The sequence below is a fragment of the Spermophilus citellus genome, assembly GCF_964194105.1.
Source record: "Spermophilus citellus genome assembly, chromosome: 4".
NCBI classification, from domain to species: Eukaryota; Metazoa; Chordata; class Mammalia; order Rodentia; family Sciuridae; genus Spermophilus; species Spermophilus citellus.
This window is the reverse complement of record NC_138185.1, coordinates 135795984-135808112: the sequence shown is the minus strand read 5'-3', so window position 1 is coordinate 135808112 and position 12129 is coordinate 135795984. Positions and strand designations below refer to the sequence as shown.

Here is a 12129-nt window from a genome sequence, read left to right as displayed (position 1 = left end):
CGATCCTCAGCAACACATAAAAATAAAATGAAGATATTGTGTCCACCTAAAACTAAAAAATAAATATTTAATAAATAAATAAATAACCAATTACAAAATGTAATTAAATGTTACTAACTAGAAAATATAATTAATGTAATTGGTTTCAACTATCAGTTAGAAAAAGAAAGAAAGAAAGACCGACCAAGAAATAAACTTAAGTAATATACAAGAACTATCAGAAAAAAATGTTTGAACTGCCATTGACAGACACAAAATAAGACTTGAGCAAATAAAAAGGCAGATTATCATCTTGGGTAGGATGATTCAACATCACTAAGATGTCTTTTCATCCCAAGTTGATCTTAGGTTCAATGTATGCCCAATAAAAACACTAAGAAAATTTTTGTTTCAAAGTAAATTGATTCTAAATTTCAAAATGAAATTTCTAAAACAGTAATGAAATATGCCCAGTCTTCCTAGATATTAAAACATAATATGATATTCCTGTAACTTAATAAGTCCATAGAACAAAACACAGGCATTAAGTATATATTAAATGTGACACTTGAAATTAATGGTGGAAAATAAACGTCTATCAGTAAATGATTTGGGGACACCCAGCTTGCCGAGATAATGTTGTTTTTCTACTTATACCACACACTAAAATAAATTCTAGATGAATCAAAAGTCTAAATATAAAACATTAAATCCTAAAAGTGTTAAAAGATGTGACACATATGATTTTATATATTTTATTTTTAATTTTTTTAATTTTTAGTTATACATGACAGTAGAATGTATTTGGGCAGAATATATATACATAAAGTGTAACTTATTCTGTTTAGATTCCCACTCTTATAGGTTGTACATGATGTGGAGTTACCCTGGTTGTAAATACAGATATAAGTCTAGGAAAGTTATGTCCAATTAATTCTACTGAGACACTTATTTTTAAGTCAGCTTGGAAAAACCATTTAAAATAGTCTGCAAACCAAGAGGCAATAATGAAAAGATTGATAAATTGGATTCCTTGAACATTTTTAAATGAAAAAACTCACAAAATTAAAAGATATCAAGTAAATTGTGGGAAATGTTTAAAACTCATCACAAAGGGTTTGCTTTCTTAATATAAAGTAGGTCTACAAATCAATAAGAACACAAACCAATAGAAAGTTTGGGGAAGGATCTGGCAGACAATTACAGGAAAAAAAATGCAAATGTCTCTCAAATACATGAAAAGATGTCCTGCCTTGCTGAATATACATACAAAATAAACCTACCTGAGATATCATTTTTTGCCCTATCAGAATGGCGAAGATAAAATTTGAATGTTTGACTGCATTCCAAGTTGGTGACAGTTTGGGGAGACAGTGGTTCTCTTATAAGTGCTGTTTCTCCACATATAGTCACATTTGGGGTCAGGACTTTAGTGTATGAATTTGCAGGAGGTAGGGGACATAATTCAGTCTATAAACAGAGGGAAGTTAAGTAATATCTACAAAAACTTTTACAATCTATACTTTTGATTCAGTCATTCTATTTCTATATGTTAATCATGCCAGAAAAAAAATAGAGATAATATAAAATTTATATATTTAATACATTGATGTTTATAATAACAAAAGATTGGGAGGTACCATAAATAAAGTATTGTACAAATAATAATAAGACATACACTTAATATAGTACCATACAGGTATGAAAAAGAATGAAATAACTCTATGTAAACTGATATGGAACAATTCTCAAACTGTATTGTTAAATAAAAAAAATATAGAACAATATAAACATGCGCTATCCCTTTTTGTAAAGGGTTAAGCGTGAAGAGAATATATATATGAGTTTGCTTGTGTTGACCCAGAATATTTCTGAAAACTTACTGCTTCTGGTTAGAGAAATTCAGCACCTAGAATTAAGGCTTTTTTCACCTTTTTATATCTTTAGACTATAAGCGTACATCTCTGTGTTAATATTTTTAAAATAACAAAAACTTGCAACAGAAAAAAAATCCTGACTGAAAGGACTATTTTCACCACTGAGAGCCCCCCTGCCTTGGAGATCATGGGTTGGCCCCCCTGTGTTTTTTTTTTTTTTTTTTTTTTATGTGGTGCCAGGAACTGAACCCAGTGCCTCACACATGCTAGGCAAGCGTTCTACCACTGAGTTACAACCCCTGCCCTTCCTGTGGGTTTTGTTCTAATTCAGTACTAGCAGGGAGAATCTTCTTTTTCCTGGTACAGTGTCCATGAGCATTTCACAAATATCCAGTCTGCAGCATTATTTTCAATGGGGTGTTTTCAGGGGAGCCCATGATGAGACAGATACTGCGGTGTTTTGGTTTAGCCCGGAAAAGGCGGAAAAGGCGAGTGGGAGAAGTGAGGAGGATGGAGGGAGGGGTGACCAGAAAAGTCGGTCTGTCTGCTCCCTACAGCACCCACACCTTTCAGCTCCCCAGTCTCTGGCAGAACAACCCAACAGCAGGTGTGTACCCAACGATTCACTTATTCGTTTGTGAAACAAATGTTTATTGAGCATTATCATGCACCAAGAACCCTATGAGTAGTGGCGGTAGAGTAGTAAATTAGATGTATCCCTGCCACCGAGGAGCTTATCTTCCAGCAGGGGGAGACAGTACTGGGTGCTGTTTATTCATGGTTATTCACCTGCCCTTGTAATGTGCTATGAGAGAAGTTAAGAGCTTTCAGATCTGGGAGTGGAGGTCAAAATAGGCTCCTCCAAGAAAGTGGTATTTAAGCTAAGAAAAATATTTATTTTAATGAGTAAATTAATGAGAAAATCAATTAATATACTGCTTCATTATAGAAAGAATTAGGAGTTGGCTCAGCCATGGGGCAAGGTGCAGGGTGGAGTGGGAGAGAGATTAACATGTGCAGAGCTCTAAGGCAAGGAGCAATGCAAAGATGCTAAGGCAAGGATCAAGTCTTGCAGAGCTGAATTAAGCATCTTGGGCTTTATTGGGAAGCCACTGAATGATATTTTAAGGAAGCGAGTAGCACAAACAGATTTGCATTTTAAAAATACCACACTTGATAAGACAGGGAGAATTATTTAAAGGTAACAGAGGGGAAAGGAATTGAGCAGTCAGAGACACTGTCATGGTTCAGACAACAGATGACAGTGGCTTGGTTAGGGAGTGTCAAGTGAAAAGAGACATAGATAGATGTGAAAAGAAAAGTAATTGGGCTGGAGTTGTGGCTCAGTGGTATAATGCTTGCCTGGCATGTGTGAGACCCTGGGTTTGATCCTCAGCACCACATATAAGTAAATAAATAAAATAAAAAGATCCATTAACAACTAAAAATATTTTAAAGAAAGAAAAAAGTAATTGACAAAATATGGTAATGGACAGGGTAGGGAGGTCAAAGAAAAAAAGATAATCAACATGACTCCAGGTACAAATAAAGTAATTATGCTTTACAAAGTAATTTAACATATATTACCTCAATCTTGTAAACTAGATAAGGGGTCATTATTTCAATTTAATTGGGGAAAAAAACAGGTTCAGGGAGTAAACACTTATTTCCATGAATGGGTTAATGAATAAATCAGTTAATACTGTCTTATTCCTGAAAAAAATGTAAGAAGACTAACAATGAAACGTGAAATGGCAGAAGAATATACTAAAATGATACAATTGATGAAAGAACAGAGATGGAGACCAAACATACTCATGATGAGGCTAAAAAAGGACATTATAACCTACCTATATACACTCTTTCCACACACTGGATGTTTATCTCTAATCTTTCCAGAAGTTGAGGCTTTCCCAATACCTCGCAGCTTATGGTAAAGCCTAGATTCAAACTTAAGTCTTCCAACTTATATCCCAAACATCTGATTTCACCTTAGTCTTTATCCAAGCCATGCTAAGAAGTTTCTCTGTTCAGTCTTCTTATGAAATTTCTCATTGATTTCTGCTTCTAAATTCAACCTACTAGCTTCTTACCAATCCCTATGTTGAAAACGACTAGAAAAGCTGAATAAAATATTTAAAATATCTGTTTGGCAGGGTGTTTTGATATATGCATATAGTTACAGACCTTGGAAAGCTGAAGTGAAAGGATCACTTAGGCCCAGAAGTTTGAGACCAGCCTGGCAACGTAGTGAGAACCCCCATCTCAAAATAAATACTTAAACAAATAGAATATTTGCTTTAAAGTGTCATAAGCAAGTACTGGAGGTGTGAAGATCTTGGAAGAAGAGTGCACAGAGTTGGGCTTGACCCTGTTACTTTTCCACCTGGGTCATTTGCTGATTCATAATTGGTGGATGAGAGCCTGAGAATTTGAGCATATCTTCTGGCCATCTCACAAGGTTGGAGTCTCAGAGTCATCAAGAATGAGGAGTCCCAATGAACAATCTAGGCTTTTGATTGGGATCCCAGAAGGGCTAAGTCCCAGGAGTAAAAGTAGTAAACAGGAACAGACCAATCCTTATAAAAGACTAAAACCTGGTTTTAAATCAGTCTTGATTACAGTGCTTTGTCCCATCCAAACTTCCTTCCAGAAAGAAAATTCTCTGGAGGATTTTAGCATGATATCCAAAGCATGACATTGCTTGCAGAGCTCTTTCTCACATTCCCACATATTCATTAATTATCTCAGTTCAAACGTTTCCTGAACATCCTTGCCATGCCAGGCATGTGGCCTGCCTCCCTTCATGAAGCTCCATTCTCTTATTCAGCCTGAAGCCATATCTCATCCTATGCAGTGAGAGGAAATCTGGACGATCCTGAGGTCTTGGAGTCACTGATTTTGTTAAAGCTTTCCCCAATAAATCATGTCTTGCATGCTGTCTCCATTGTACATTGTACAATCAAATTCTTTTCTCCTGTTCTCTTGAAAATGCAACAGGCTAAAGATGACACTAGATGCTTCTTGGATACCAGAAAACCAAGCCTCAGGGATAGGTAGAAAGGTGGTAATTGCTGCATCTTGGCTGCTTGACTCTGGTCAGTGGGCAGATTATGGTGGAGAAAGGCTGGACAGTGGGTGGTATGGGGCCAGAGACCAAATGAGGAGCAGAGCCTGGGAAACAAAATTATTTTTCCTGATGCCTGACCTTTGCATAGCTAGCCCTAATCTTTCTAGTTATTTATCAGAAGAATGAGAGCTTCTGCCACTTCCTTAAACTTTAGACCAGCTTATGACACTAACAAAGACACCTTTCAGACCAAAGGGCAGACCTTGAGGAGCAATGAGCAACCTGGTTTGGTGGGAATTTAGAGTTGGTTAGACCTCGCTGTGTGATCTTAAACAAATCACCTTGTCTCTCTGAACCAGATAAATTTCTTTGAATGCAAGCAAATGAAACCATCTTTAGTCAATTTAGGCAAAAAAGCAAAAGGGTGAGGAAATTCTGTATCACCCCTAAAGAGAGGGGGGACAGTAAATCACTATGTTTCTGAATGCACCATTTCTGTTCTCAAAAATCTAGCCTAGTCAAGGGAATAGCAAGCCTGGGCAGAAAAATCCAGATATATATGATCTTAAGGACACTGGCTTTCTCTTAAGCTCACTGGGAACTATGGCAAGTTAGCAAGTTAGTGCTATCTGTGGAAAGCTACTTTCTTTCATGTATGCCAGGACAGTTGCTGGTCAGACAAGCAAACTAAGCAAGCCAATGTTAATGATGTCACTGTTTCTGCAGCCCTCTCTGAATGGGGACTGGTGGGGAACTGAGGGCACAGTGGAAAGAATATGTGTCCTATGCAAAACGCCTAGAGGGAGAGGAGGCAGTGCTTGGAGAAGCACCAAGAGGGACAGAGGTGCTTTCTGTTCAGCCTGTTGCCACAAAACTCTTCTTGGAGTCACTGATTTTGTTAAAGCTATCCCCAATAAATCTTGTCTTGCATGCTGTCTCCAGAGACTTTCTCTGGCTTTTTCACAAACTACCTCACTGCCCTGGCACAACTGGGCTGTGGACAAGACAAGCTCCTAGAATGATAGGGGGAAAAAATGAGAACCAGGCTCAGAACTACAAAAAGGAGAAATCCAGGCCAGCTCAGGGCCTAGGCATCAGGAATAGAAGGGAGGATTGGTTGCCCTGTGGGTCTTTGTTGCTGGGAAGGACGGGTTCCTGGTTTTTCCCTTCTCTGGCTCACCCAGCTCTGCAAAGTTCTGGGGAGAAGAGTCCAATTGGTCCAGTGTAAGTTCCATGCCCACCTCTAGCTGTGAGGAAGCAGAACATCTCTGCTGATGGAGCCACAAACACTGCAAACAGAGGGAAAAGGAGCTCCTTCTAAGAGATGCCTTTACAAGGCACCTTTATACCCAGAACTGTACTGGGTGTTGTAAGAAAAAATCATATCAAGTTCTGTTGGAGTTGAGGGATTGCTTTGGTGGGTAGGATGAGTTGGGAGGACCTTATTTGACCTGTTTACTGCTCCATTCCTCAGGTCTAGAACATTCGGCTCATAGGTCCTCAATACATGTTAAATGAATAGATGAAAAACAACCTTTGCCACCAAGAAAGGCCTTAACTCGAAGAATTGCAACTTCTGTGGCAGATCAGGGTGGGGAACTCTTTGTTCTTTAAGCGCTTCTTAAATCATGTGAATTCTGTTCAGCTCTGCAAAGTAAAATCAATTCTGCAGGCAGTGACTATGATCTAGGATGTAGAAGCAACAGATGCCTGAAGATGGTGGCCACCCAAACTCCTTAGACTGCCACCTGAAACTCTTCACCTACCTGGCTCTTGCCTTGTTTTTTTTTTTCTGCTGCTTGTTTCCCCCTACTCTGACCTCTCACGTCTGATTGACTTGCAGTTCCTGGCTGCTAGAATCCACCCTGTTTCTTTCTAATCCTGAACCTGTATTTGACCAACTCTTAGTCCTTTAATTTTCATTTAAATGCCACTTTCCCCAGGAAGCTCTCCTTGATCCACAATCCCAAGACTGTACTGGTTGGCCTTCTTTGTCCTCCCATAGCACCTCAGGTTATTCCAGTGGTGGTTCTCATCACTCTGCATTATAATCTCCTGTTTATTTTTCTTTCTGTATGTGCTTACACATGAGCAACTTGAGTGCAGGCCCTTGTCCTTCCTTGAGTCCTCAGTGCCTACCTCACTAGAAGAAACTGTAAATATTTGTTGGGGTGTTAATGAAAGTGGTGTTAAAACCAGCTACCCCCCCCCCCCCACACACACACCTTAGTGGCACACACCTGTAATCCTAGTGGCTCCAGAGGCCGAGGCAGGAGGATTGCAAGCTCAAGCCACCCTCAGTAATTTAGCAAGATCTTGTCTCTAAATAAAATATAAAAAAGGGCTGGGGATGTGGCTCAGTGGTTGAGCGCCCCTGGATTCAATCTCCAGTACCAACATAGGAAAAAAATATATACATGCAGAGCTCATGAAAGAGTCTGAGGGTGTGGTAGCAGAAGTCTTCCAAGAACTTCAAACTAGATCATGATAGATACCCCACTGTCTGCCTCTCCACAGTGTTTTCCTTAAATGATTTCTCATGATTGTCATGTAATAATTATAGGTTGGAGTAATTACAGGTTACTTCCAGCTCTGTGCCACCAGCTCCTGGTTCTCAGCCCACTCACAAGATGATCAGCCTACTAGATGATTCCCACCACACCCCTTCTCAAATTAATTGCATTGACCTTTTTTGTTTGTATATATTGGAAGTATTTAACTTCTTTATTTAATGGATGTACATTTAATAGAATAGTTGTCTCCATCTCATAGCCATTGCCTGAAGGGCAGGTGCTTCATACCTTTCTCAGTACAGACTTTGTGTGCTGCCATGAGAAAGCAGGTGCATCCAAGAAGAGATAATGATTGGAGTTGCTTTGTGTTTCATAGGACCCAGAAAGGATAGAATATAAATGACCAGAAGAAGCACAGACTACAACCTATAGAAAACTCTGAAGGTATTTCATTTCCTACCCCAAATCTATATCATACCTGAACATGGTAGCACATGCCTGTAATCCTATCTATTGGGGAGGCTGAGTCAGGATGGTCATAAGTTCCAGGCCAGCCTCAACAACTTAGTGGACCTTGTCTCAAAAAAAAAAAAAAAAAAAAAAAGAAAAGAAAAGAAAGACTGGTGGACTGGGGATGTAGTGCAGTGATAGAGTACTCACCTAGCACGTATGAGGCCCTGGTTCAATTCTAGTACAAAAAAGAAATCTACCTGCCTGCATTATTCAATTGGCCTTGTCTCCTGAACTCTAGCCAATCCAAGACCCTCCAGGACCACAACGCATCAGTAGACTTTGAGAGAAAATGCTAGGACTGTGAGGACCAAGATGTTGCTTGGATTCATATGGAAAGGGATCCAAGGGAAGGCTGAGAGTGAGAGATTTGCCCAGATTTTCTCCAAGATGTAAACATATAGGTGTATGTAGAGACATAAACAGAAGTTATAGCTCTTTTGTTTTTCTTTCAGTACTGGGAATTGAACTCAGTGATCTACCACTGAGCTAAATCCCAGTCCTTTTTTAAGGTTTTAAATTTTGAGACAGGTTATCACTAAACTGCCCAGATTGGCTTAATATTTGCAATCTTCCTGTCTCAGCCTGTTTTTTTGCTTTCCAAACTAGATCATGACAGATACCCCATCTGTTGCTAGGTTTATATGTCTGCAGGGAGTTTGTCTTGTTTACTGTCTTGTCCCCCTGTGCTCAAAACAGTGTACAGCATATACTAGACAATCTCAAATGAGCAATTGGGCTCGGGCATTGAAACAACTCCCAGCAAAAAGCTTATGTAGGGAAAGTGATGATTACTGATGATGAGTGAAGGACATGAGAGCAAGGATTGAAGTTTATTGATATGAGAAATTAGCCATTACAACAACAGGACAACAGCAATCTGCTCAGTGAGTCTTCTTTCCTTGACATATGAGGAGCAGTAAGTCATGGCCATGTCCCACTGGTACCCTCTGACATCTGTCACACTTCTGTATGGGAAACCATGGAATCACTGGGTCATGAATGGAGTCCTGGGCAGCTGTACCAATGGCCAACGAACTAGCCATCATTGACATCTCCCCTATTGCTCACATCAGTGCCTGGGGAGCCTTTGATGTTGGGGAAAGGTACAGCTTGCATTTAAATTTGCTCCTTTCCCTGAAGTTTAAAATCCACACGTCCAGCTCACCATCCCAGGATTTATAACCCAAAGTCTACATACACATTCCTGTAACCCTTGATGTCCTTAAACTTGTTGCTTCTCAGATTAGCTTGGATCTGCCTCTGGCCACTCTTGAAGGGGACAGTCTTCAGAGAGACAGTGACTTTGTATCGGGGTTTGAGGACTCCAATGCTGCAGCAAAGAATGGAAAAGGTCAGAACAACCCACAGGCATTACAATAACTATAAAGCCCTTTTCCACTGAACTTCCTGGTCTCTCCCTCCTCCAGTGTACTGAGCCTGGCCCAGGAGCCTACATCTAGAAAGAAGGATAATGCTAATCCCAGAATAAAATGAGAGAGAAGGCTGAGCACTCCCAGCACTTACAGGACCCTTTGCTGCTTCTTAAAGAGGCCACTTCCTTCCAAGGTCAGGACACAATCTTCCACTTGTTCTGAGAGGGGATTTGAAAATACAACCTGAATAGTAAGTGGCTGGTTCATAATGGCTGCTCCTAGCACCTAAACGAACAGAGCAGGGAAGCAGTGCTTAGTTCTCAATCCCAAATCACTGAACGCTTATGGATAGCACTATTTTGTAGGGTTCCAGAATATGCCAACCCAAAATATGCAACCCAAAATATCCCACACACAGAGAAGAAAAGTCTTTTTCCTTTGTTTTGTCACTTCTCTAAAAGTGTATTGATCCTTTGCTAAGATGCTACACAGGCCCAAGTGCTCACCAGACATTTGAGTTGCCCCATTAGGGGCTCATGGACTCACTAAACGGGATCTGGGAGGTGGATTGGCCTTGAGGCGATGGTACTGGAAGAAAGGAGCCCTAAACATCATCCCACTCAAAAGACCACAGAATGTCAGAGCAGGAGGGGTCCTCAGAAGCTCTGTAGTGTAATCCTCTATTTTGTTTTTAGGCATATCTACTCAATATATTTTATTTTTTTTAAACATCAAATTGTATACTTTATTTTTAAGTGGTGCTGAGAATCAAACCAAGTGCCTTGCAGGTGCCAGGTGAGCACTCTACATTGAGCCACATCCTCATCCCCTATAATCCTCTTTTTTGACAGTTAAAGAAGTAGAGGCCCAGATGCATAGCCAGGAAATGGCAAATTAAATCTGAGCTAACCTTGAGGCAGGGCTAGCTTTCTATCTGAGCCCCTCCCATCTGGACTCTGTCTATTTGTTGACCCTAGGAAGGCCAACAGCAGGAGGTGGCACAAGAAAGAATATTTCTGACAGTCCATGGCCCCTGCTCAAGGACCCACTCATAAAGCCTCAGTGGTACTAGAGAATAAAGACCTCTAAGATAATTTTCCCATCCTAAGGACACCAGAAGAAGCAAAGAAAAGGAGGTGCTAAGGGCTCCACCCCCTCCCATTCAGAGTCAAGGAGATCCATGGCCATTTGCAGGGCTCCTGCCTACATTAATCATGATGCCTGGGTAAGTCAAGGTGATGATCTTGTTTGCCAGGATTTTCTCAGGACTGCTCTTTTCTTCACCCAGGACACTGAGGCGGATTAGCTTGTCTGTTGACAGGTACTGGCTGTACTGGGAATAGAGGATTTTGCAGGGGTAGCTCTTTGCTAGGGAGAGAACACAATGATGAAGTGAGAATAGCTGAGAAAATCAGTTGGGCCTGGATTGGATCTGATAGCTCTTCCATAGAGAAGAGGGAACCAATGTGTAACCAAGTCCTGCTGAAGCAAGCACTAGTTTTTCAGACAGAGAAAACTTGAGACTGAGTGGTGAAATGGTTTGCCCAATCATTCTGCTAGCAAATGGGTGAGCTGAGGCTCCAGCCAAGGTCTAGATGACTCTAAAGTTTAGACTTTTCCCACTAAACTAACTACTTTCCTTGAAGATCCAAAAGGGGAGCAGGAATGAGGAGGAGGAGAAATGAAGAGGGAGAGAGAAGAAGGGGAGTAGGGAATAAGAGGGAATGAGAGAAAAGGAAGAGGAGGAATATGGACTGGAGAACGTAGTAAGAAGAACAGTGTCCCGGGGGTCTGTCCCCAGAGCTCTGTTGACTGACTTGACTCTTAAGTAGTGGCCTAACTGACTCTGCACATAGTGTGTGCCATGCCCATATTCAGAGCCCATACCTTCTTTAGGAGACAATGTGATAAATGCCATGTCCTGCCAGAATGGGGACAGTGGGCTGCCATCATGAAGCAGGGACTGGGCACTCAGGTTCACTTTGAGATCCTTGAATTGGGATGACATATTGAGTGCCAGCAGGACAAAATTTATGTCCTGGCCCATGTTGGGAGAGTCTAGTAGCTTGAATTTCAGGGAGACCTGGACAACATCACTAGGTCGAAGGGAAGGTGTATCCAGGCTGTGAGGGCTGTCCTGGTTTGGTGGCATGGGCCTGGAGGGTTCTGAGTCTGTTCGATGGGGGCCTTGGAACCTTCCATTCTTCAGTTTCTGTAGAGCCTTCAGAAACACCTGCCTCTCTTGAGGAGAACCTAGGATGGTAGAACACAGAATTAGCTGTGGGCTAGTCTAACTAGGGGGCAAGATTTGGCTGAATGCCCACCCTCAATGCCTCTGCCAACACTATAGAGGTTAGAGGGGCTTAATACCAGTAATAAATATTTTTAAAAACATTCATTAAGTACACTCTTTCTAGGTTCTCTCCTGGTTCATTCTAAACCACACACCAATGGTACATTTGGAACAAACCTAATCAGGACTTGGATTGCCCTCTAATACTGAAATAGCAACAACACATCAACAGCAGACTCCTGGAAAATCTGGACCTGGGCACCATTCAGTAATGAAATAGTGGAAGTGACTAAAAGTTCAGAGAAAATAAGGAACCTTTTGAGAATTTCTGGAAAAATAGGCAAAAACAATGCCAGATTAGAGAGACCTAGCCCTTCAATGACCAGATGATGTTGCATATCAACACCCATCAAGAACTTTAAGGAAACTATGACTTCAACTAATAGGGTTCCAGAAACAGAGCAGACAGTGATCAGTATGTGAGAAGTCACAGAGAATTTAAAACAACTAT

General features: G+C 40.8%; 1 protein-coding gene across 1 annotated transcript in view; it reads right to left on the bottom strand.

The window, feature by feature from the left end:
- Positions 1-8775: 8775 nt before the first annotated feature.
- TGM5 (transglutaminase 5) overlaps positions 8776-12129 on the bottom strand; it is a 38850-nt gene continuing 35496 nt past the window's right edge. The window contains exons 10-13 of the mRNA XM_081293314.1: positions 11213-11578; positions 10533-10693; positions 9477-9610; positions 8776-9282 (exon numbers count right to left, since the gene is read on the bottom strand). Coding sequence (XP_081149440.1) covers positions 9129-9282; positions 9477-9610; positions 10533-10693; positions 11213-11578 — 815 coding nt within the window. The 3' untranslated portion in view covers positions 8776-9128. The remainder of the gene's footprint in view (positions 9283-9476; positions 9611-10532; positions 10694-11212; positions 11579-12129) is intronic.